Source organism: Pteropus vampyrus, unplaced genomic scaffold, assembly GCF_000151845.1.
Source record: "Pteropus vampyrus isolate Shadow unplaced genomic scaffold, Pvam_2.0 Scaffold46, whole genome shotgun sequence".
Taxonomy (NCBI): domain Eukaryota; kingdom Metazoa; phylum Chordata; class Mammalia; order Chiroptera; family Pteropodidae; genus Pteropus; species Pteropus vampyrus.
In genome coordinates, this window is record NW_011888827.1 from 3,385,205 (window position 1) to 3,410,744 (window position 25,540).

The 25,540-nt window shown below is 54.4% G+C and overlaps 1 protein-coding gene and 2 long non-coding RNA genes across 5 annotated transcripts in view; 2 read left to right on the forward strand and 1 right to left on the reverse strand.

Annotated features, from left to right (window-relative positions):
* Positions 1 to 9,009: 9,009 nt before the first annotated feature.
* EMX2 (empty spiracles homeobox 2) lies at positions 9,010 to 15,557 on the reverse strand. Of its 2 annotated transcripts, XM_011359248.2 has the most exons (3): positions 14,855 to 15,557; positions 12,708 to 12,892; positions 9,010 to 10,511 (listed from the first exon to the last, which is right to left on the reverse strand). In XM_011359248.2, the coding sequence occupies exons 1-3, from the start codon at positions 15,261 to 15,263 to the stop codon at positions 10,344 to 10,346; spliced, it is 762 nt and encodes a 253-aa protein (XP_011357550.1). In that variant the 5' UTR covers positions 15,264 to 15,557; the 3' UTR covers positions 9,010 to 10,343. The 2 variants fall into 2 exon arrangements, with proteins under 2 accessions (XP_011357550.1, XP_011357551.1); XM_011359249.2 differs by lacking the exon at positions 12,708 to 12,892 and having other exon boundaries at positions 10,408 to 10,511; positions 14,855 to 15,292.
* On the forward strand, positions 12,900 to 14,313 carry LOC111739040. Its single transcript, XR_002780076.1, has 2 exons — positions 12,900 to 13,963; positions 14,161 to 14,313. It is a non-coding gene; the product is annotated as an uncharacterized LOC111739040 (long non-coding RNA).
* Positions 15,415 to 25,540, forward strand: part of LOC111739039 — a 27,721-nt gene continuing 17,595 nt past the window's right edge. Inside the window, exon 1 of one of the 2 annotated variants that reach the window (XR_002780074.1) lies at positions 15,415 to 15,540. This is a non-coding gene — a long non-coding RNA (uncharacterized LOC111739039). Of the gene's footprint in view, positions 15,541 to 15,629; positions 16,411 to 25,540 lie in introns of those variants that run through there. The other variant, XR_002780073.1, reaches the window with a different exon arrangement.

The window sequence follows — 25,540 nt, forward strand, 5'->3', positions numbered from 1 at the left end:
CTCTGGAGTGGAATGGCAGCTCTGTTCTGAGCCAGGTTCTGCCTCAGCTATCCTAGAGCCTGGTTCCCATGGGTGCTCCATGCTGGGACACAGCCAGGGAAGTAGTAGCTAAAGGTGCTGGCACCCAGAGTGGACAGGTGCATGCCCACAGGGACCAAGGCCCCAGGTAAGGAAGCAACCCCCGCTCCCTCCTGAGACTCCTTGAGCCCTACTAATGTCTGCAGTATGGCCAGACTGGCAACATCAAGATCCATGGTCCCCACAAAGGAAGGGGAGTCACTCACATTACCCCCCACCAAAGAGACCTTGGAAAGGAAATCTTCCAGATGGGAAGAGGGCACCAGTGTTTGCAAATGGGCCTGCCATCACTTCACAGGGAATAGAATTATTACTACTAATCATGGTATTGTGGTCAAGCTTTTAAAAGAATCCTGTTAGAGATACATCCTCAATTTGTTACTAGTGAAAAGATACTATGTATGCAATTTGCATCAAATTAGCCAAGGAATGTGGAATGCCTGGAAAAGACTGATAAAACAGGATTTAGTTAAATATTTGTATTAGTTTGCCATGGCTGCTGTAACAATGTATCATTCTATTGGTGTTTTAAACAACAGAAATTTATTTTCTCACAGTTCTGAAGATGAGAAGCCCAAGATCAAGGTGTGGACAAGGACGGTTCTTTCTGAGGGTTATGAAGAAAGGATCCGCTCCAGGACTCTCTCCGTGGCTTGCAGAGAGATGGCCACTTTCTTTCTATGTCAGTGCAACCTCTTCCCTCTGTATGTCTGTATCCTAATTTCCTCTTTTTATAAGAACACCAGTCATAATGGATTATGGCCCACCCTAGTAACCTCATTTTAACTCGATTACCTCTATAAAGACCCTATCTCTAAATAAGGTCACATTCTGAGGTGCTGGGGCTTAGGGCTTCAACATATGAATTAGGGAGCTGAATAAGTAAGTCCCCTCTGTGCTGCCTGTAGATGACAAGTAGGGAAAGTGACATCTTAATCAACATGGCATCATTGACTTAACTAAGCAGCAGCTTTCCGCTTGAAGTGATCTACAGTATTAGACACCACTTCTGTTTTTCATGAAAGACATAATTGCAGTCACTTAAAGTGGGGGGACAAAGGGAGCAGGGAGGGAGAGGGCAAATTGAGCCCTTTAGGAGGCAGACCTCTTGGGCAAAGGAAGTGCTTTGAGGCTGAGGCAGCCAGGACAGAGAAGCCAGCTGCACCCCCACCCCTTATGCAGCCCTCACCAACACACTCAGTCATGCCTGCCTACTGCGGTCACACCTATGTTCACCCACACACACTCACACATGCACTTGTGAGTTCTCACCCACAGACACAAACATGTTCACAGCCACTTACTCTCAAACATTGGTACATTCATGTGCACTCCCAGTTACGCAGCCTCACTCACAAGTGCAAATGCACCTGTGGTTACTAACCTTTTACATAATGTTCAGGAACTTTGTGGTGGTGAATAGTGGTGGTTGTTGCATCCCGGACCTCTGAGCTGGGAAGGAGGCAGGGGCAGTCCCCAGCTAGATGCATGCCAGTGAACGAGACTGCTCAGAACAAATCAGATTCCCAATAATAAAGTCACATTCAATAATATTACATCCAAACATAGAATCATCACTGCGTAAGAGGTCTGGGGGTATGGGGCTCACTGAAACTCAGCTCGCATTTCACTCTCCAACCCACAGGGCAACCATCTACCAGGAAGAAAAGATGTTGTTTCTTAAGCTTCACAGACATAGTGTGGGCTGCAGCAGCTCCATCCCCATGGCCATGTGCACGCTTATACATCCGTGTACCTGATCTACGTGCTTAAAGTTACGTTCTATGCAAGCACATGCAGGTATCACCAGCATGCAGAGTGCATGGCCAAACATAGGCATGAAACTCTCTTCCTTACCGTGCTCTCTCCCAGGGACCCAGGCACAGATTCTTCAGCTTATTCTTGGCTTGGGCTGATGATGATGCCTTGTACCCCCAGGAAATCGCCCCCAAAACGGGATCCAGTGACCAAGCAGTTCCCCCCCCCCCACCCAAAGGAACGCCGCAAATCCCCTCTTACCTGGCACCAGGATGAGGCTACCTCCCACACAGTCCCACGTGAGGGGAGCGGCCAGGTACCGTGGAGCCCCGTAGGAAGCCAAGAACATGGCCTACTCAACTCTTGGGTCTGCAGTGGGTGTATAGGTATCTGGGGCAAAAGGGCAGCTCTGCCTCCAGAAGTCTTGCCTGCCACTTCTCAGGACCTTGCAGCCTCTTGGAGCCAGATAGGAGAGAGACCATGTTCAGAGCCATGACTTCTAAATAAGCCAGACCCTCCAACAACAAGGCTGCAGGGTCCTGAGATGTGATTTTACGTGCCCAGAACGCACAGGAAAAAAGCACCAGGCAGGCCTTAGGACACGTAGCATTAATGACCTCACTGTCTAGTGACTCCTAAAACTTCCTTACCTTCCTCCGGCCTGCCTACAAGAAAGAGGATCTCCAGCCTAAAGAATACTGGATTGGGGCCCAAGAGCACCCACCTCTGCCTAAACAGGGCACGGTCCAGCCCATGGACACCAGATGACCTGGGGTGGGGGTAGGCAGTCCCAGGTGCCTCCCTGCCGCCTCCTCCCCCGCATCCCCAGTTCCATGCCAGCTCCTCCGGTTTAAGGGAGAGGTGGGAGGGGCATCCTTGTTCTCTGGGGAGCAGAGCGAAGCCCCAAGAAGTGACCCCGTTTGTGAGTGAAATTGAGCTGCCATTTTCATCTTCTTCCCAAATGTCAGCAGCGTTAGATCAGATTAGGAGCTAATCTCTTGCCAAAATTCATTTCCGAACAAGAGAGGTGGCTGCATGTGGAGTGGAGGTTTGTTGTTTGTTTCAGTATTCTCCCCCACCCCAACACACACACACACACACACACACTCCTCTCCCTGTTACTGAGGTGGGAGTGGGGGTAAAAATCGGAGTAGACAGCACTGAGCCCAGAGGAGGCCTATGGGAGGTCCCGCCGCCGCGCGCTGGCGGCGGGAGGGCGGGCGCCTGGTCCGCGCGCTCTGCAGTAGCGCTGAGTGGGCGCGGTCCTTTTCTCAATGTTCGGACGGCTCCCAGGCCCCAGGGCGCACCCGAGGCGTCCTTCTCGGCCAGGAGAGGAAGAGAACCCTTGGCCAGAGCCCGCAGAACCCGAGGTGCAGGCGCTGGAAGGGCCTCCATGCCTGCACCAAACCCTCCCTTCGAGACGGAGGTCCCTCCCCAAACTCCGCCTATTCCCCCTCAACCCCCCCACCAACTTCCCACCCCACAGGCCAGGGTGGTAAAAGGGGACAGGAAAGGCAATTTCGACCTAAAGAGAGAAGAAGAAAAGGGGGAAATGAACGCCCAAACGAACTGGTCAGTACTTTACAGGAGGCTTCATTTGACAAGTGACCAGAACACAGCCGCTGGCCTGAATGCATAATTACCCCCAAGCGAAAATTCCCCCATCTAATTTGATATTTGGTTCTTTGCAAAAGCTATAGCCTTCGTAAATAATATACAAAGTAAGAAACCTAATCCCGCTTGCTAGAATGTTTAATTCATCATTATGCGAGCTAATTGGAAGGTGATTATATGGTAATTGCTCATTAGTGGTGTATATTTATCGCTGTACCTTATGTCAAGGCCATGGGAATTGTGTAGAGTCTGTTCTCTCATTTCAAGGATCAGTTTCAGAAGCAGGAGCGAAGCAGGCAAGATCAAGTTCTTCCTGACGTCAGGGTCCAGCTGAGGGCTATGGAGACCCAGACTATATATAGGCCCTTGAGCCAGCTGGAGACAGGGGCTGCCTGGGGCCCGGCTGAGCGGAGAGCTTGGAGGTACCAGACAGCTTGGCTACCGCCAGGCGAAGCCGGTCCTCCCCTGGAGAGAGAGGAGAGTAGTGGGGCTGGGGGCCTCTGGGGCCATTTTCTAAACGACCCCATCCCCATCCCAGGCACCTCCCAGGCCCTCCAGGTGCGTCTTGGCCTCTGGGCTTATCTGGGAGAGGACTCCTCACCCCTGCACTATCTCTGGGCTCCAGCGGTATGCGGAGGGGTAGTAGGTGTGTGGTAGGGAAGGGCACAGCAAGGATTGACTTGAACACTGGGTGATAGACTGGGAGCGGGAAGGTGAGGATTGATTTAAACGGAGACGTGGAATTCAGAGTGATGGAGACCTGGGCTCCCTCCACGTCTGATCCCTGAAGAGTCGGGCAACCCCCACCTCCCTGCGAAACCAAAAAAATTCTCTCAATGCCCCCACGGAGCGAGGCAGGGTGCTGGCCCCACGAGAGTGCCCAGTTGATACCCAGGGAGGGGGATCCCAGAGGCTCTCTGGGGTAAGACCGGGGCAAATGAACTCTAAGCACGAAGAAAGGCGGGACGCGAGCCCAACCCAGCTCCAAGGCCAGCGCCTGGGCTGGGAGAGGCAGGAAGGCAGGTCTGAAATCTTGCGGGTGCGGAGGAAAGAGGTAGGCTCAGTCTGCAGGTGGAAGTTGGCGCAGGGATGAGGCTGTGAGCTTCCGCAGCTGGATGGATTGGGCCAGGACACTTGGAGACCAGCCTCCAGCAGAGCATCCTTGCACGTGGGCGCGATCTTTGGCGCGCTCTGGCGCCCCCTCGGAGGAGTGCGATGCGCCTTTGCCCTACCCAGACCCCAGCCCAGGGCGCCTGGCACCCCCTACTTGCAGACCCTGGGCCCTCCCAAGTGCCACCCCCTCCACGTCGGGCAACAGGCACTAATGAACAAAAGGCCAATTAGACTCCGGGGCGCGGCTGATGAATGGATCTTTCGCTTTCAAGCGTGGCACCGCCTCGGGTTTCCTGGAGTACAGGGTCGGGCCGGGAGAAGCCGCCTCCCTGAGCGGGGTCACGCCTGGGGTCAGCGGGTTCTCAAAACTCCCACTTCCCGCCTCGCTACGGGGCTGGTTGGGGAAGCACATCGGAGGCCGAGCTGCGGAAATGGGAGCCGAGCTGCGGAAGAGGCGAGCCTGCGGCCCCGCAACTCGGCCCCGGGGCCCCGGAGGCCCAACGCTGGAGGCCCGTTTCCTCTCCCGCCCCGCCCGCGGCCGCTCTGAGGCGGCACCGAGTAAATCAAATGCTGATTGCTGGAATAATAAGAGCCGACCTAGAAAAATGCAGTTACAAAAAAAATGGCTGTCGTTTGCCAGACTCCAGAGCGAGCGGGGCGCTGCGGAAACAATGTCCGAACCAAGGCCTCCTCACTCGACAGGCACACGCCTAGATCCGCAAGACGCCGACGCTGCGGGGCACGGGCCCCGTCCCACGGGAACCGCCACCCAAACACGGAGACGTGTCCCTGAGGGTCACACGCACGCTGAGACCATTCCCACCGTCTGAGACCGACAACTACTGCCCGACTCGCGGATAGGCACCGAGCGATCAGACGCTGGCACACAAATTCGATACACAACCGCATTTCTATACCTGTGTAAGCGCTCTAATTACAGCTGCACCTCTGCGTGCCCTCGCTCAATACAATCTACATGCACAAGGAAAGCTGGACACCTTGACACCCTCACAATCTACATAAGCAGCACAGGCCTCTCCAGCCTCTTTACTCCTGCGGTGAGCACAATCAGCACCTACACGTCCTGACTTAAGTCCTAGCACAGACACACAATTACATCTCCACACAAACAACTGTTTCGCGGGCCTAACTCATAGACATTCAACCCCTGCAGACGCGCAAGCACAGCCTCTCACCCTAACTCACATCCACACCCTTTTTCCGACTTGCAACTGCGCGCACGGGGGCAGCCCAGCCTAGATGCCCCCACTGCGGAGCAGGGCCCAGGGCCAGGCCTCGGAGCCGCCCAGTCCCTCCCCAATCGGCCCGCGCGTCCGAGACTTTGTTTCCTGCGACTCGAGGCGGGGACGGGGAGGAGCCGAGGTTCCCAAGGCCGCGCGCAAGCCCGAGCCCCCTTTCTGTCTGGCTCGCTTGGCGCAGTTCTCTGCCTGCCACAATCCGCCCCTAGCACAAAAGTGGCCCGGCAGGTTCCCGGCCGCCGCCAACGCTCCCGCTCCGGCTCGGCTTGGCTGCCAGGAGCAGAGTCGGAGGGAGCTATGAGCACCCGACACTCAGAACGAGAGGCAGAAAGGGGTAGCGGTCCGGGGATCCAAGGATTCTCCCACGTGGGTCGTTCTAGTACCTCGAACCCCTGCCTGCGTCCCCTGGGACCTTGGGGCGCGGAAGAACAGAATCCCAAACGCGAAATGCACGCTGAACCCACGTGTACCGCGCAGGAAGGCCGAATGTAGCCGGGGCACACACGCATTACACACTCCGTTTGACCCTCTCAGGGAAATGCAAACTAAGAACCCACTCTTCCCCTCACCCCAATTCCATTTGACACAAGGGGACGCACAGGGAAGGCCCACAAGTAATCACCAAGGAAGCCCGACGTGGATCAAACATGTAACCCACGTCCCCATTCCCGATAACAGGCAAGACACAAGGCAACAGGCATGCGGTTCAACATATTCAGGGAGGAACGCAGAACCTGGCCCTCGAAGCCCACAGAGCCCAGCCAGGGGCATCCAGGGCTGGCATCCATGTACCACGAGGAAGGACCCAGACCTAGGACACACAACTCCCACGCACCCCCTGCTCAAAAGGCTCCAGCCCAGCACGCTCGCACTGAAAAGGGGACGCATTCGCAAGGCACACGCGCCCTGCGCCCTGCACCCTGCCCTGCGCTCGGCGCCCAGATAGTCATCGTGGGATGGCATCTCGCAAATATTTATATTCCTCCGCGCCACGGCAGCCCGCGTCCACATTAGACACTCTAATCCTGCCACTTTAAATAGATGAATTAATAAAGCAAACGAGCGGCTAATAAGCTGACTGTCCTGCCTTTTTGAGGCGGGGGAAGGACTCGAAAGTGCGCCAAATTTGTTTGCAGTGGATCAAGGCGAGCCGCCTCTGCTTCACTTTCTTTATCTTAATTCCGACTTGAAAAGATATAATTATCTAGTTTGAACAGAGCTGCTATCAAATCCTTCTTTGGGCCGGGAAGGGGGGCGTTGGAGTGGATTGCGGCCCTCTGAGCCGCTCGGTGCAGCCGGAGATAGCGCGTAATGAAGATGTGGAGGCCTGAGATACAAAGGGCATTAACCTCATTAGCATGAAACCTTTTCTTCCTACCATTGTGGGACCCTTTCAGCCGCCTAATCCCCCCTATTTTCAAAGCTTGGTTTGTAATAAAGCTTTTAGGTTTTTTTTTTTCAAAGCTAATAGTATTCTCTGATGATTTTATTGCTGTTACACTACATAGGACGTTTACAAAAAAAAAAATCTTCATCACCCTCCCCCTTTACTTGTACTAAAAAGAAAAATATATGGTTCCTGAAGAAATAAACCTTTTATCAAGATGAGAAATTTTCTTCTGGAAAGGTCGGTCTGAATCTTAACAGCTTTGGCCTCTGTATTTGATGGATTCTGAGTTGGGGGAAGTAGGTAGAAGGAAAAAGTAACTTGTTTGGAGAAAGGGACAAGGTACTGTAGAAGTGACCGCAAAGCACTTGGGACAACCATCCGTCACGGACGTCTTGCTGTCAAAGCATCTGGAAACGCCGCTGGAGTTTCCAGAATACCCAGGGCAGCACCTGTCCCTTCGAGAGACACGCCTGGGTCTCTGGAGGTGGTCCCCTTTCTCCCCAGCATCCTCTTGCATCTGAGTCTCCCCACAACATACACACCTTCCCTGAGGAGTCTAAATAGAAATGAATCTCAAACAGCCAATGGTTCTCAAGAGGAAGAGAGAGAAAAAAGGAGAGACACGTAGAGATAAAGAGAGAGGAAAAAAAAAAAAAGAGGGAGAGAGACCAAGAATGAATTCCACTTTAGAAGAGAGGAAGGGAGGAAAAAAAGAAAGAAAAATTTCCATAGTGCCCCATAGTCCCCACACGTGCACAGAATGTCTAATCTTAACTTTTCAAGGCAGGATGTTAACAAAGCTTGTATTTTTGCCCTGCATTGTAACTTGGCCTTATCACAGTGTAAAGGGTGGGGAGATTGTCCTAAATTATGTCCAGGCAGCCCCCCTGGATCCGTGGATTAAGAGATTAAAGGAGACCACTGGGCAAGGCCTCCTCTTTCCCCTTCATATTCCTGGTATGATAATTGCTTAAACTGATTTGCACTTTCACAAAAGCTCGCAGGACGCTTTGTAGCTCTAACAGAACAGACGAGGTTTCTCTATCAATGGAAATAAAACTGATTAATGCAGCCTATCAGGATAAGAAGCAAATGAAGCATGCAAAAACAACCTCGTACCCCCAGAAGGGGGAAGGGGGAGCTAAGTTTCCTCCAAGACTAGTTACAACTTTTTCTTTAATGTTAAAATTAAGAGTTGGAGGTTTCTCAAAACGCTTGCCTTATCAGGCTGCTGAGGCCTTTGGGCTTGCCTCTTCACCTTGGGCAGATTTCGGACAGGGGGAGAGGAAAGAAAAAGAAGGGAGGAAGGAAGGGAGAGAGAGATTGAGAGAGAATCAGAGATACTTATAATTTGGGGTTTCAAATCAGAAACACGGTTTAAAAGTCCCAGGGTTCTGATTCTGCTAGGTGTTTTCCCCAATCCTGGAGGAATATTCTTCAATGCATAACTATGTCTAGATTTAAAAAAATAAATAGAGATTAAGAGAAGTAGGCATTTTGAACCTGCAATTCAAACTAAACTCTCAGTAGGCCTTGCACTAGGCAAAGGTCTAGCTGGGAAACCTTTCTCCCATCCCTTTTCTGAAAGACTTAAGTTTTCCTAATCCTCTCCCTTTTCCACCTTCATCTCTCTTTAAAATGCCCAAGAATCCATCATTCTGGCCCTTTTGTGGGTGGGGAGGCTTGTTTCTTGAGCCTAGTTGGGGTAGGACCACACTCAAATTAGCGATAAATATATATATATATATTTTTTTTTTTTTAAGGAAAAAATTCACTTCAATTTCCCAAGACGACTACTCTGAGGGCATATTGATAAATCTTTATTGACAAAATATTGACATTGACATACTTCTTGGAAGTATATAGTGTGTTAGAATTCTAACAAATTAACACAAAACACAAAAATATTTACATTCTGGTATAGAAGACATTAAGGAAGCATTTGTCACTCTCTTTAGTAAGTCTATGATCTTGGAATAGAAACTCAGTGCTTGAAAACTTGCCGCCGTGTCCTTGGCCACACTTAACATCATCCCCGTTAACTACAGTCCTTCGGTTTTTGCAATAGATAGATTTAAAGTTTGGAATGACCTTTACAGTGAATGGTTGAACTCGGCCAATATTTCCAACCACCAAAAGGAGTTTACTCCGTAGTTTTAAAGCCTTGGGATGTTAGGAAAGGGAATGTCCAAGAAATATAATTAATTTAGGTGGGTTTTTTTTTTCCAGCTATTTTTTTCAGCACAAGTCCTGACTCCTCTTATGGGCGCCCTCCCCCGCCACCCCCAGCCCCTCATCCAACTCCCCATTTCTCTGTAAGAGGTCCACTATCGCTGAGCCTACTTAATTTAGCTTTCACAATCACTTTGACGTCAGAAGGTATCAAAAAGTGTTTACAGACTGCACATTTCTCAAAAAAGAAAAAATCCAAATAAAAAGCACACATAACCTGTCTTTAAAAGGAAAAGAAAATTACATTTCATTTTCTGTCTTTAGACACCATTCGCCCAACAACTGCTACATGCAATTCAAGTTTTTTGAACAGGTGTGGGATGGGGCTGGATATGCAATTTCGATAGTTATTATTACTAATTATTTTTAAAGATTGGGGGGAAAAAAAACGCCAAAGGCAAAAAAAAAAAGCCTCCGCCCGGGTGGGGTTTTTTTTTTCTTTTATCATCATTATTATCATTTTTAAAATTGGACTGTGATAAACGGAATACCTGCCAATCATCTTGTCTCTCTGGTTTGGCGTTTGACTAACAGCTCCCCTTGTTAGAGGGCCTTCGGCTTTGCCACATTTGGATCTCTTTCTCTCTCTCTCTCTCTGTCTCTCTCTCTCTCTGTCTCTCTCTCACACACGCATTCAGCTGCCTCTTTAGACAAGGGGTTGCATGTTGATCAAGGAGCCTCGGTCCTCTGCCATCTTGGCGCGGCCCCGGGTCTGGACCCTGCACCCTCGCTGCCCAAAGTCTGCGACGCGCTGCTGTCCTCTGACTCCCTCTCCCCTTCTCCGTGAAAGTGTGTGTGGGGTTTGTTTTTGTTTTGTCGTTTTTTTTTCTTCTTCCCCTCCTCTCCCTGTCTCTGTTTTGCTCCGTGTTGTCCGTTCCTGTGGGGTTCTGTGTGTGTTTTTAATCGTCTGAGGTCACATCTATTTCCTCGGGACTCGCCTGCTTGGTGGCGATTCTCCACCGGTTAATATGGTGCGTCCCTTTTTTCTTTTGTTGCGAATCTGAGCCTTCTTCCTCCAGCTTCTGTCTTTTGAACTTCGTCCTTCGGTTCTGAAACCATACTTTTACCTGCGGGCCAGAGGCAAAAAGGGCGTGTTAGTTCCTCCACAGCGCCCTCCTACCTCTTCTGCCTTCGCAGGGCTCAGATTCAGTCTGAGGCTACGAAAGTCCAGTCCCGCAGCAGCTTATCCTAAGGGCCGGCCTCACCTCACCACGGCCTCCCTTCAGGGTGCAGAGCTCCCTGGGTGGGGCGGGCGGGAAGCCTGGCTGTCTGCCCCAGGCCCTCCCGGGGCCCTCTCCCCAGGCCAGGCGGCCCAGAGTGCACAGCGCCCCTTCTCACCTTGCCGTGCACGGGACACCCACAGTCTGCCGAGAGCAAAAGCCTTGCAAACATAGGGAAATCCCTACAAAAATAATAAGTAAGGAAACATAAAGGGACATGTCCCAAACTCTCTCTACCTAGCCAGTGCAGGAAAGGCCTCACTCCAGCTGCTGCAGTTTGCTGCAGGGCCCAATGTGCTGACTATTTTCTGCCGGTTCCGGCAGCATCGCCTAAATATAGCGCCTCCTTTGCAGGCCCGGCCCTGGATAGGCAGACAGGACTGAGCTTCCTCCTCCTTGCCTGGGACTCTTGCAGGTGAGCAGGAGTGGGTAGTAGGAGTGCTGGAGGAAGCCGGGAGGGACAGTGGGGTGCAGAAGCCTGGGGACCAACCCAGCTATACCTTTCCAGTTAGGAAAAGAGGCTCGAAGTGAAAGCTTCTGAAAGACCTCAGGATAAAGGTGAAGTAGAAGAGAAACTGAGAAAAAGAGAGAAGACAGAGAAGGCCCCCTCTTGCCTCCTCCTGCCCAGCCCCGGGACAGGGCAGGGCCAAGTTCCCACTCCGGTCACACCACTTCCCACCAGGGGCACTTGGGGCCCTGGCCTCCCCAGAGTGGCTGACAGGGGTCTGGGGAGTAATGAGGCAGGACTGGGCTGCAATCCCCGACGCCTTCCTAAGGAAGCTGGGTGGTGGTCCCCATTCAGCGTCCAGCCCAGACAGTAACACTGCCCAAGCTTTCCACTAGTGAGGCACAGGTGAGGGAAATTGTGGCGACTGCACCTCCCTTGCCCTCCAGGCCTGTCCAGATAGCACTACCCGGGGGCCTCTGAGGTCCGCTGCACCTTCTCCCTTGAGACTGGCCGTCCAGGTCCCAGCTTGCCCTCTCGGAATGCCACAGTCCCCCAAAGTGCCCCATGAAAAAGCTGAGCTGGAACAAGGCTGAGTTTAATTTGCTTTGAGTTTGCTAATTGAGGAGGAGGACGGTTCATTTCTCCCCGGCGCTCGCCCAAGGCGCGCGTCCGTGCGCTCGGAGCTTGACACGCACACAAAGACTGCAGGCAGCGTGGGCAGCGAGGCGGACAAAGACCACCGCAGCCTCGACTCTCCAGGAGAAATCAGCCGGGCGGCGCCTTGTGCCGGCCCCGCACCAACCCGCGAGGCCCTCCTCGGTTTTGTCCGGGGTGGGGGATAGACCTTTAAAAACAAAAGCCTCGACCTCTTTGCGCCTTTCGGGAAAAGTGTTACAACTTAAGCTGCCCGAAAACGTTACTGTTTGCTGGGAACTCTGACCCCGCCCTGGGGCTCTGCAGTACAGTAGCGCCTACTGTAGCCCTAAGCCCCCTCCCCGCCCCAGAGCAGGCCAGAGCTTGGCCTGCCTCGGGACCCAGCTGCGCTGGAAGGGTCTGTCCCTAGAGGCAGCCCTTCTCCGCAGCCTTCCAGCTCCGAACCTCTGACGCACCCAGGATGCCTGGCCTCCACCATCTGACTCTCCGATCCCTTCCGGGGAAGTAACTAGAGCCGTCGAAGTAAGCGTGGGCCTTCAGTGGCACAGAACTCGTTAACCCATTCCCAGCCTTCTCCTGCTTCGAGTCCCATACTCTCTGACACCCCCGTGGCTCTCCCCCTCTTCCTGGACCCCAGCCGAGTCCTCAGACTCTCACCAAAAGTGCAGAAGCTTCTTAGCTAGGAACTGCAAGGCATGCCCAGTAGACAGAAGGAGCAACCCATGCCGCCCCCCGCCCTTCTTGTGGCGGGGAAGCTCTTACAGTCCCTTCTTGGGAGATCAAGGAAGCCTGGCACCTTGCAACGTATGCATCCTGAGCGGGGGGCGTCGAACTAGCTTCTGGCCTCTTTGCCGGTGGCCCTCTCGGAGCTTCGCACTTGTGTGCCAGCCGCATGGGTCCAGAGACTTGGGATAGGGTCGCCGCGCCAGCGCCCGGCTCACCTGAGTTTCCGTGAGGCTGAGGCTGTGCGCCAGTTGCTTCCTCTCGGCGCCCACCACGTAGTGGTTCTTCTCGAAGGCGTGTTCCAGCCTCAGAAGCTGGGACGGGGAAAAGGCGGTTCGGATCCGCTTCGGCTTTCGGGCCAGAGCATTGTGCAAAAGGAAGCTCTCGGGGCTTGTGTCGTTCCCTGCGGGGAAAACAGAAGTTTCGTTAAAGGGGGCTGTTCTGGCTGGGGCCGCGCGCTTCTCCTGAGCCGGGCTGGTAAGTCACTGCACTTAGGGCCTTCGCGTAGCCGGAGCCGGTCGGCCCGTAGGACTCGGGCCCTCCGGAGTCGCGCGAAGAGACAAGGGGCCCGGCTGCTCGCCCCGGACAGCCTGGGCTGCGCCTTCGCGGTACCCACTCCGCAGCTGTCCAAGCGGAACCAGTCTCCAGGCTCCTGACCTAGGCGGGCTTCGCAGCCGCCCTGGCGCAGCGGGCCTCGCCACCTCAGCTCAGGGCTCCTGGGGCACAGGAGGAGGCAGCAGGGATCGACTTGGGGATTGGCGTCCACGACCCAAAGAAACAGCTTCTCTTCTTGCTAATAACCTTTCGAGGAACTTTGACCCAGAGGGGAGAGGTGGCCGGCCGCTAACTAGAGTTTTCTCAAGGACTTATTTTAAAATTCTGTATTTAAATCTTTCCCTTCCAAAAAAGTGCAGAGACCGGGAGTGTCGTTTGCTGTCCGGCTGGGACCGAAATCTCACAGGCGGGTGCACCTGGCTTCTGCCGCCGCCGCTTGCGAAGGACCCGGCTCCCCCGCTGCCCGGCTCCAGAGAACTAGGAGACGCGAGCAAAGGGATCGAAACCAGGAGACGCGAGCAAAGGGTTAGTGAGCTGCGGGCACCCGATAGGACTGTCCACGGCCCCGGAACATTCCAGCTACTCCGGGCCTGGCGCGGGGACCAAGAACTTGGCTGGCAGAGCATGGAGAAAGGGAGCCCTAAACTTTGTGAGCAAAGCCAGAGAGTTTCGGGTTCACTCATTCGGATGGAAAAATCGATTCACTAAAAGCCCCAAAAAAGAAAAACTAACCGCAGCTCAGGCGGGAATGGATGTAAACCCGGTCCCGGAATAAGGGTGAATGGTTGGTTGTTTTGGTTTGGTTTGGTTTGGTTTGGTTAAATTAAGGGACGGCATCTACCTGATTCTAGGTTCTTGCAGGAACGCGAAGGGTTAATGAATGGACAAGCCGCTGAGTATCGATCGGCCGCCGCAGGAGGTAGGTCTTTTCCCCTCTCCGATCCCTAAACTGATTACTTGCCTCCTTTTCGGGAGTTTTAACTTTCCTCCCACCCCACCCCCACCCCCACCCGGAGAAAAAATAAACAAATAAACCAAAAAAAGTAAGAAAGGAAAACACCCAAACAGACCTTCCCCTCTAGCCTGTCTCCCGACTCGGTTCGTTTCTTTTAAAAGAAAAAAACAAAAACGAGAAACCAGACCGAACCTGCCTTCCCGCCGCAGCCGCTCGGCGCCCCAAGTGAGCAGGTCGTGGCGAGTGTGCGGATCTGCGGAGGTTTCAACCCTTGCTGCTTCCCGCCCCTCCCCGGGCTTCCAAAAAAAAAAAAAGGAAAAAACAACCCCTGACTTGCTCCGGGCGCGCAGGTCCCCTTGCCGCCTAAAGCAAGTCGGAGACCAAGAAGTCACAGGTCTAGGCTGAAGGGGCGCGGAGCCGGTAGCGAACAGAATCGAACGTAGTCGAAGGCGAACCTGGCGGCCCGGCCCTGTCCGCGCCCCTCGGAGCCCGGGCGCAGAGGGCAGCGCCGAGGACACGTAAAGCCTGGGGACGTCGCGGGCTCCAGGACTCCGCGGCGGCCGGCAGCCAGAGCAGGCTATCCCAGCCTGCTTCGACCCGAAAGCACTCGGGAACAACTTCGCTGCGCCCTTTTTTAAAGGGTCGAGCGGCCGCAGGCCAGCCCCCAAACCGGCCGCAGCTTTGGAGACAGGGAACCAACACCATGCCCAGCCCCTCACGGCCCAGTTTCCGAACGGGGAGAGCGGGCCGGCCAGCGGGAGGATTGCCCGCTCAGGCCTCGCCAAGCGCCCACCCCGAGCAGGCCCAGGGCAGTTCGGGATGCGGCGCGCTGCAGCCCCGCGACGTGGCACGTACCTTGGAAGCGGTGGCCCAAATATCGGTAGCGGTGGATTAGCCAGGGGTAGAAGGTGGACGGGTCCCGCTGCTGCGAGGCGAAGAGGGGGTGTGGCGAGTGCGAGGAGGGCAGGGGGTGGGCGGCCAGGGCATGCGGCGGCGGCACCGGGTGCACTGGCACCGCGGGGTTGGGCGGGTGCGAGACCGCCTCGGCGAACACCAAGTCCGGGTTGGAGTAGACGCCCCTGCCGGCGGCGGCGGCGGCGGCGGCCGAGTGGAAGCCGTTGAGGAACGGGTTTATGGGGCTGGAGTTGGCGTAGCTGAGCGCCGCGGGACGGATGGGGTCCTCAGAGCGCGAGACGGGCAGGGGACTGTCCTTGGCCACCAGCGACTCGATGGTGAAGCAGCGCTTGGGCGCCGGCTGGAACATGCTGCGCCGAGGAGCGGGCGCCCGGGGCTCCCGGCTCCCGGCGACCGCGGAGCGCTGCCTCCGCCGCCCGCTGCCCGCGGCGAGGACGGACGAGAATTGGGGACTTGTTTGTTTGGGGTGGGGGTGGGGGGAGGAAAGGAAGAAAGAAAGGAAAGGAAAAAGGGAAGGAGGGGGGAGGGGAGGCAACGCCGAGGATCCCGAGAATCTTGCACCAAACGCGCCCAACCTGGAGAAAGGGGGAAAATCCTTCCAGAAGAATTTGCAGGCGTGGATTGGGGTAATTTTTTTTTTTTTTTTTTTTTTGGTCTAGTGGAACAAACGGTTTAAATTTTATAAACTGTAAGTTCTAAACAGGGGGGGTCGGAGTTAGAGGCAGGGAGGAGGGGGGAGTTTCTTGGGGGAGGCAAAAAAAAGTTTTCTCTCCTCTGCAAAAGGCGGGCAGGGCGCCCTAAGTCCAAGGACAATCCATGGAAGTGTTCGCTTCTTCACAAGTTGTGCAAACGATTTGTTAGTTCATGAGCCTAATTAGTGCGGGGATCACATAAACAGCTTCCTCCGAAGCCTGGTAAATGGCTTGATGATTGGTCGCTATTACTCGCCCTGAGGTGGAAGGGGGGAGACTCTTTAAAGTGCGTCAGAGGGAGGAGAGCGCCTGGGAACCCGGAGGCCTGGATCCCAGCCGAGAGTGGAACGGAGTCGGCGCTGCTGCCTCGGCTGAGCCTCCTGCGCCCGCCCGGCCGCCCGGCCTCGCCGCGCCCTCGCCCCGCGCTCCCAGCTCACTCGCTCCCGCGGCGCCCGCTGCAGCTTCTCCTCCTCCTTCGCCTCCTCCTCTTCCTTCGGCTCCTTCTCTTCTTCCTCCTCCTCTTCCTCCTCCTTCTCCTCCTCCTCTCCTTCCTCCTCCTCTTTCCCCACCTCCTCCCGCCTCCTCCTCCACCACCACTCCCTCCGGGGCACCCCGGTCCCTGCAGAGTCCCCGGCCGGCGCCGCCTCCGCTGCGGCCCCCCGGATCCCTAGCCTGCTGAGCCAGAGCCGGTAGGACAAACGGACGGACAGACGCGCAGATTCCTCGCGCCTAGCGCTCTGCTGCTGCTGCCTGCTCGCGTCCCCGCGTCAGGGGAGCTGGGATCGCTCCGGAAACACCGAGAGGGTAAGCGCACACGGGCTGGTCCTGGGCTAGGGCTAACGGAGCCGTTTGGTTATACCAATCCCCACCCCCGGCAAAACTCTGGGCGGTTTCCTAGGTGAGGAGGGAGCCTGGGGGTGGAAGTCCTCCAACCACGAGTAGCTGCGTTCGCGATCCTTGACCCAGCTTGTCCATCTGCAAGTTGAGACGGGAGTCGACGACCCTGTTGGGCGGTGGGCTTAAGACTCTCCCCACAGGCTGTCTCTTTATCTCTCTGGAAGAATGTTCACCTCTTTTCCAAAACAGTCCCTTCTGTGATATTTGGGACCGGGGGTCCAAGGTCAGGTGAGGGGCTGATGTGGTGCTACTATTATCGTTTCGTTGTCGTTACTATTTCGTTAGTGCTGTTGTGATCGTTATTATTATTATTGCTGTTGTTGTTGTTGTCGTCGTCGTCGTTGTTGTTGTTATAATTTCTATTATTATTCTGCCATCTGTCGTCCCAGGGATGGGTTGCTGTGCACACTAAGGGCTCGCGACTAGGGACTACAGATCGCGTCTCCGGTCCTAGGCCGTGTCCGCATTTTCGAGCTTGCCTTCGGTTTTGGGATGATTTTAGGGCCGAGTTCCCTCGTCCCCATTGGCTCACGCAGCAGCATAATTATGATCACATCCCCCAGGCTGCTGGCGCTGCTCTCTGTTTATTGGTGGTTAAAGATCTATTATCTATTCATCAGCCGCTTCTTTTTTCCTCTTTTTTTTTCCTTTTTGCCAATTACATTCTTCTAAAGTGAAGTACCAGCAGGTATTTTGCACGTTTACAATTAACGATAAAAAGAAATCTGGTTTCCTTTAAATCTATTACTTGGAAGCTCATGTCATTTCTCTTAAAGACAAGAAATGCCTGTGTTTGGTGACTAGGTTGCCGTGAGACAGGGAAAAAGTCGAAGGGGGTGGGGGGAGAAGAGCGAAGTCGTGTGAGCCAGGCTGAAATGCCACCAGATTCATCAGCGGAGGGTCCCAGGTCCTAGGACATGTTCTCCACTTCCCCACCTACCTCCCTCTCTGCCTTGGGGGTCTCTCCTGACCCACTCTGGTTTCACCTGCTGTGTATTTATGTTCATGTCAATTTCTCTTCTTTATTCCAGGCATGGTTTGTGTTGGGGTGGGGGTCCAAATTCCTCCTTTGGAAAACTCTCCAGGCAAGACAAGAGTTAGGAATGTGCTTTCTGGGGTAGTCTAGGCACCTGACCTTAGTGAGGGGCCAACGGAGATAATGTGTCTTGCCCCCTCCCACGCCCAGCCTTCCCAGGACATGCGCACCTACACACGTCCACACACCAGACATGTGTGGGCCTCAGCTTTGCCCTGATGCGGAGAAACCTGCCCCTGCCTCAGGCTGTGGACCTCTGATGCCAGCTCTGGGCAGGGACCAGGGCTGGGTTTTCCTCCTTAGCGGATTCTCCTGCCCTTGCTTTGTAGCTCGCATCCCAACCCACCCCCTATCCTTTTTCCCAGGCCCAAGGATATAGGGTGTTCGATCCAGCCCCTTAGGGTGGGGTACACTCCAAGACGCACCTCTCTAGAACCTGTACCTTCCACCTCCAAAAATATTGTCTCCTGCTCAGAAATCCCTCCCTCCAATAGTCTAGACTCAGGCCAGTGGCAATCCTGAAGTCACTGAGAAAGGTAAAGGTCTTTTGGCTGTGCCATCCAGCCAACCTGGGGTGGAGGTAAAAGTCAACCTCTATTTCCAAAGCCAGGAAGAAACAACCAATTTAGGCAGGCTGTGGATCTGGGATCCTGGAGAGAGGTGGGGGGAGAGTACCCTTCTTTGTGGAAGGCTCTCCAAGAGGACTGGAGGGTCGGGCTCACCCTAAGACCTTCCAAACTGGGCCTTTGGCTCCAGGTAGAAAACCAGGGGCATTAAAAGCCCCACCCTGGCTGCAGTGACTATTCTTTGCAGTTAGTGTTACTGATCTTGGCTGAGGGTATTAGATGACCTTGAGGGCAAAGTGGATCCAGTCACGGTCTCCACAGTGTGTGATACGTGAGGGTGTTTCTCTTCTTTCAAAACTCTAAGGCTGAGCACTAAGATGTCGTTGGCATCCCCTTAAGCCCTTTCCCCTCTTCGGCCAGAATCTGGAGAGTGAGCGACCCCTTGGAGCCCAGACCCAGAAGCCACCCTCCTGGGGTAGGGACATTTGGCCCAGGCAGAGGGCCTCGGCTGCTCCCGGCCAGGTCTCCTCTGCAATATCCTCTGCGGGTCATCCTCTGCAGGCCAGCTGCCTCACCAAGAACAGCCTTGGGAGGGTCAGGTTTGCCCCGGGGGCTCTAGTCCGAATGCAGGTGGGCAGGGCAAGGCAGCTGTGGGCTCCCGCTGCCCACCCTCCTGGTAGGAGCAGGGCATGCCAGTTCCTCTGCCTCCTGCCTAAGCCTTACCTGGGCTCTCATGAGGGAGAGGTGGGTTTCCAGTGACTAGGGGCCCCTCCGAAGCCCTGGAAGCTGGGTAACCTATGCTAATTCATGCACCCAGACTCCGGGAGCTCAGGAAGTTTCGTGCACCAGGCTCCTACAGGCAATAGGGGATCGACGAGGAGTGTAACTCATCAACCAGACTGGCAGATGGGGTCGCACCCGGGGCACTGGGCACTGTGGTCTGGACTCGGACTCTGAGCCACCCCTAGCCCTGGGTCCTTGGACTGGGTGGCCGTGTTCATTTTACTGGTGGCTTTGGCCTTGCAGAATCTGGCCCCTCTTTGTTCCTTAGCTGCCCTGGGGTGGGGGGTGTTTGTACAGGCAGCATGTGCAGTGGGAATAGGGGATTTCTGAGGCTCCATCTTAGAGCAAGGGGCTCCCTTTCCTCTCGCCCCATGCCACTGCCGGTTGGGCTCTGTAGATTCCAGAATCTATACTCTGCAGGCAGCAGGACTAGAAGATACACGATGAAGGTTCTAATCTCGGATCTGACAATTACTGGCTGAGTGATTTCGGGCAATACAGCAACCTCTCCCAACCTCCATTTTGTCATCTGTAAAAATACAGCCAATGCCGTCTGCAAGGCAGTGGAGGGCAGGAGTCAGGCCTATTTCGGGGAGTGATCGAACTGAACCCCTCTAGTTCCTGATTGTAGTGGTACTTACACATCTGTAGACGTTTTACAAAACTCAGAACTGTAAACTACAAGGGCGAATTTTACCGTATGTTTGTTATACCTTATTGTTATACTTGAGTGACCTTGAGCAAATTCCTAATCTCTCTTTGCCTCTGTTATCTCTTCTATGAAATGGGACTAAAGAATAGCATCTTGGCCCTTGGGGCTGACCAAGGAGATAAGACAAGCAAAGTGGTGGGCAGTGTCTAGCATATGATGAGCTGCAATAAAAATTAGCTCCTGTCCTTGATATTACTGTTGTTATTATTACCTACCTACCTCCAAGGTTTGTTGCTGGGCTCCAAGACTGAACAATAAAGTTGAACAAATACAAGCTGTTGCTGGTCTCACACTCCTACTATGAGCTCCTCTGTGTTTCCCCAAAGGCCAAGACTTCCCTAAGGAGGTGTTTGGGTGAGAGAGGCCTGAAATCTGGTTAGTGGGAGGCATCAAAGGGCAGAGATTTCTGGAGATTGTCCAAAACCTTCTGTCCTGAGTTTCCTGCTGAGACCCCTGCCTTCAGAGGAACAAACAGCAGTGCTTCACCTTTACCTGGCTCCTGCTTGGCCTGTGCAGTAGCTGGGGTAAGTGCAGTGCCCAAGTGCTGCCTGGGGTGGCTAACTGGGTGACCTTCACCTTTTTGAGCCTTAGTTTTCTTGTCCTTGGAAAAGATATATCAATAACAGTTGTTGAGTGGAATAAGTGAGCTAACACTTAACATAGTTAAGTTCATCAAATATTGTTAGGCCATGGGCTGGTGCAGCGGTCCAGCCAACCCATCGCGCTCTCCACATCCAGCTCCCGGAAGTTAAGACCCTCCCAGTGAGCCTGTACCAGGCAGCCAGAAGCACGGATGTCAGTGAAGGGTGAGCCCTTTCCCCCACTAAGGCATGCAAAAGGTGTCCCAGGATGGGGAAGCCTCGCGGTGGTTTAAAAATTCCTTCAAGCCGCTGATTCCCAGTCACCGGGCCTCTCCGAACACGTAGGCGGGAATACAAAAAGAATTAATACCTTAAAAGCAGCAGCAGCAGTATTATTATTATTATTATTATTATTATTATTATTATTATTATTATTATTATTATTATTATGGCAAATCCCTTTCTGGCCTCCTTCCTAGAGGCTGCTCGCTAGGCCAGCTTGGCGGCCGGACCCCGGGATCCGCGTGCGCGCAGCGGCGCCTAGTGGCGAGGGTCGAGCGCGGGCCGGATGCCCTCCGAGTCGGATGAGCCCCGGAGAGTGCTGGGGCTGCGCTCCACTGCCAAGCTCTTGGCGCGACTTCAGTCCCAGCCAGGAGAGGAAGTCAAAGGAGGCTCATTGGCCACAGAGGAGAGAGGACAAATTGGAAATGCGTCCTTCTTCCCTCCATCAGCTTCAGCTCTCCTCTGCGGAATTCACCATCCACGCTAGAATTGCAGCTCCACTAGGAGTCGAGCTTTCTTCGAAAGGGTGGAGAAAGGGGGACGGGTTCTACTCTAGAAAGAACGAGATAGCCGTGATCGCCTGTGCCAGGGCGATGGCCAGCTGTCGCGCAAAGGTGGCCACAACTCCATGCCCGAGGTCCAATATCCCGCAGCCCCACCACGGTGGTTCAGAAAATGGGCCCTTGATGGCCTCCCCTAGCCCCACCATGAGTGGAGTCCGAAGAGCTGGGGTCGCAGGGCGCGGCCCTCCCAGCTTCGCGCCCCCTCGTGGCCGGCCAAGCATGGCCCGAGATAGGGGTCTTGGTGGTTATTGCGGAGGTGGTGATTGATCACTCGCGAGACTGGGCGGCCTTCCCTGGGCGCGGGTGACCGGTCCCTTCCACCTGGACCGCGCGGATCCTGTCCGTCCCGAGGGAGGTAGCCTGAATCCTCCGGTGAGTTGAGGCCGTGGAACCCGCGCAGGTTGCGCTGGAAACCGGTGCGACATCCCCCGCATAGTTGTTCAAAGCATCCGTCCGAGGGACTACGCCCTCGCAGGAGAGTCAGTTGCTCTGCCTCTGGTGCAGTCGATAGGCGCTATCCTTCTGACTTTAGCAGGAGCCTATGAGCTCTGGGTTTCTCGAGATCTATCCGTTGAGATTCAACGTTTCAGAGCCAGGAACTCCGCACTGTGGCGGAGAGCCACACGCAGGACCTGGCCATGGAGCTTTACCTCTTTCATCACGTTGAAACTCGTCAATCCCTCAACGCGCGCTGTCCTGGTTCACCATTGAAAGCAAGGAAACAGAATCAAAGGACATCCATGTCTCTTTTTCCCTTGGCTGCCTACAGATGAAAGTCTAAGGTCAAGCAAGGATAGGCGAGGGACAGATGGTGGCACACAGACAGGGACACAGGAATTAGGGAACGGGGGTGCTCCTGCTCAAGTGACTGAGCTAAGGGGGTGGAGACAGCTGTCTCCCCTGCACTGTCCCCCCTCCAGTGTGTGGGTGGGGTTGTCACATTCCCCTCCAACAGCCCCCAAAGCTGTGGTTCCATTGGGCCACAAGGCACCCACTGTTGCCAGGTGCTCCTGGAGGCCAGACAAGGTGGCCTCCAGCGGGCCACAGGGCCAGGATAGAAGGCAGGGGACTCATTTTCCCGTTCCTCCCGGGCTTCTCTCGCATCTTTTTGTTCGAAACGGCTCTCGCTGCTACCCGTCGCGGGGGTTGTAACACGGGGTCTAGCTCTTTAAGGAACTTCTTAGGGTTGTAAGCGGTGATCCACCTTGGAAACTAAGAATGGCTTCTGAAACGTTGGCATCCCACCAGCCCCGCTTTCCGGAAATTGGTGATCACCTCTGTTGATACCTCTTCATCATCTGGACTTTGAGGGCTGGGCTGGGGCTTAGAAAGGGGATCTCGGCCATGTGAGGAAAGAAGGAAGCTTTTTCTCTTGGACGCAGCAGCTCTTCGTGAAACTTGGGGAGGATGTGGAGAAGGCCAGAAAGAACAATTCCTCTCGCCTGTATCGAGTTCTAGCATTTAAACGCGTGTTTGCTCACACCCGTGATCGCAGCGAACCTCACAATGTGGTGGTATAAAAGAGGTCACAGTACCCATTTTCCAGATGAGAAAACTGAGGCTCAGAGGGGTTACACAAAGCACTCCCACCTCCTGGCCCCGAGTGCAGAGATCGCACCACTAGGAGCCCTGGGACAGTCCTGCCTCCCCTCTGCCCCCCACACCTCCCAGCGTTGCCAGACACATCTGCGTTCAAGCCAATGAGAAGACAGCGAAAAGCTCGGGCAGGCAGACGGGGGCGCCCGAACTGTCTCAAGTGGCGAAGCTCTGTAGGCAGCCCTACGGTGTAGAGTAACTCCTGCACTTGTTTTGAGCCCACTTGCCCACCATTGTCCTGTAGGACACTTTTTCTCGGGCTCAGGCTTCGATCCAGGCCCTCTTTTTTCTTCCCCGATCGCCCCTTGCCGATTCAAGCCCCGGGTGTAGGCCTAGAGGGCCGTCGGCGGCATCTCTGCGTCCAGTGAGGGCAAGAGCTGACAAGGCAGCGCTGGGTGGCCCCGCGCTTGGGCGCCGCTGCCGAGATTCCGTGCGCTCCTCACCTTCGCGTTGCTCTTGGGGGCAACTCAAAGCGGTCCTGACACCTCCGGGGGTGCCCACAGAACAATGACTGCACTGGCGGACGGAAAAGCCGGGGCACGGCCCGAGCTTCCCTCATAGCCAGCACAAGGACCTAAAGCCCCTCGTCTAGCGTCCTCTGCCTAGCTCTGCCCAGCCTGTGCGGAGCTGGGGGAACAGAAGAGTGGACAGGAGCTGAGAGCTTTGGAAGAGGTCTACTGACAGCCCCCATCCCGCGCAGACCCGGTCCATGAGCAACCACGCGCTGGCTGCGGCCATGGAGGCCTTTAATTACGGGGGACAGCAAGCAGGCCAGACTGCCCCCCAAGGCAAGCAGGAAGGAGCCCTCTAGTTCCAGGCCCACAGCCGCCCCTCTTCCCTGCTACGTTCACATTCTGGGCCCCTAACGTCCAGAGGTTGCACACGCCAGGCCCCGCTCCCTTATTTGTGTCTGGTCGCAGGAACGAACCGTGCGCCCCGCTTCCCCTGCGGCCCCGCGGAGCCCTCGGCTTCGCGTCAAACCCCTGGTGGTTGGAGGAGAGGCCGGGAGTGGAGCCCGAGGGGATCCCCAGGAGCCTGCAGGAGAGCGAAGCCCAGTTGGGCCTCCGAGGCCTCTGCGCTGGGTCCCGCATGTCCCTCCCACCGGTGGCCCGGACCTGGTGAGGCCCGACCTCAGACCCCTTCCGCTTAGCCGGCCGCCAGCGGCTCGCCAGGGCTGCGCGACAAAGGATGGCATGGCAGTGGCGCGGGCAGGGACCTCATTGGTTCAATATTAGCTTTTCATTCCAGTCTATTGTGACCATCTGAGATAATATTGACTCTGAGTTGAGAGCCCACAGACGACAGGGCTCTCTAACACTCCGCGGCAGGGCGCTCGAAGGGAAGAGAACCAGAAATGGAGAGTTAAAGAAACTGCAAATAAAAGCTGCCGGCGCGGCGGCGCGTCCCTGGGCCGCGGAAGCCCGGCCCCGCAGCCCGGCACTCCCCGCGGCGCGCGCCCGGCCTCCCGCCCGGGCCCTGGGGGTCGAGAGAGGGTCTGGGGTCCGGAGGCTGCTCTGAGGAGGGGCACTGCGCGTTCCCATGGAAAGCAGCCTTTACTTAACACGCACCCTCATCTTCCAGACAATTGATTTGAGGTTCCGCTTCTAGATAACTCTGGAGGAAAATTAATTCCCATACACACTGTTTTAGGTTGCCAGCAACCCAACGTCGGCCACTGAGATATTCCCCCCCATTTTAAACGATATAACTCGTTAGGGTAACTTCTCAGTCAAGTATTTCTTCAGCATGAGAAGAGTAAACACACACAGCAATTATCATTAAGCTACTTTACTTGCGAGCGCGTGGTTAATATTAAATTTCTAACTGTGCATTTTGCTTTGCTTTGAATCGTCTCCTTGCAGCCCATACGCGGGTTTCTTAAGCGCCTTTCTAACCGCAGCTTTAAAGGCCTCTACAACATTCAAGTCTTGCATATAAATATTCGTTTCAATGTCCAAATTACCTCTAAATGCCTACGTTGGAAAACGGCGCTTTAAGTTGTCTGACGTGTCTGAGACAGAACACTCCAGTTTCAACTCCCCGGACCAAACGCCAAATGGCTGGGGCTTGCGTGAACGTGGGGGAAGGACGCCCTCGCGTCTCATTTAAGAAATTTGTGCCCCTGTCCCCACCCGAGTTTGACCTCTACAAGATATCATCTGTTAACTCCGTTACTCCAATAAGGAGCTGGTGTTTTGGAATCCTTACATCCACTCCAAGACACGTGGGCTTGTGGGGACCTGGGAAGGGACAAGGACTGGGCTGGCGGCACCAGCATGGGGAAACCGTTGTGCGTCTCCCTCCTTCCTCCCGCGCGCCCTGTACTGAGCTGGGGCTCAGGGATACGGAGCCTCCAGCACCTTGGATATTTCAAAGGAGGACATTCTGTTTACTATACGTGATCTATAATACATTATATATAGTCCGTTTGTATTGTATATTATTTAACATGTAATATTTATATGATGTCATCATATTATCTACTCTAACATATATTTAACATCTAGTTCCTATATTACGTTATTATGATATTACTTATTTAACGTATAATATATTTTATTATACCCTATATATTACATTGTATGTTGTATATAGTTCCGGATATATATGTACATGTTCATGTATTTCTCTTTTTTTTTAAACATATGTGTAAAACTATTTGGAAGCGCCTTTAATCTTCCTGCAGAGACGTATTTGATCGTTTCAATGCAACGTGATAAAGTCCTAATCGAAACCACTTTAACATCGGCGATGTCTTTATAGCAAATACCCTGGGGTCCGATTTCGGCACCAGGGAAAGGCGGGACGGGAGTAACTTTGTCGTAAGGGACAGCAGGTCCCCCTGGAAAGTGGTTTTCCAAATGCCCATTCCCTGGGGAAAGGGGAGACGACGTTCTGGACCCCCGCGCCTTACCGCC

Coding starts and splice junctions, on each gene's coding strand:
- EMX2 (XM_011359248.2), bottom strand. CDS start 15,263: ATGTTCCAGCCGGCGCCCAAGCGCTGCTTCACCATCGAGTCGCTGGTG. Junction 12,893..14,854: donor TTTGGGCCACCGCTTCCAAG/GTACGTGCCACG, acceptor TTTTCCCCGCAG/GGAACGACACAAGCCCCGAG. Junction 10,512..12,707: donor TCAGCCTCACGGAAACTCAG/GTGAGCCGGGCG, acceptor TCTGGCCCGCAG/GTAAAAGTATGGTTTCAGAA.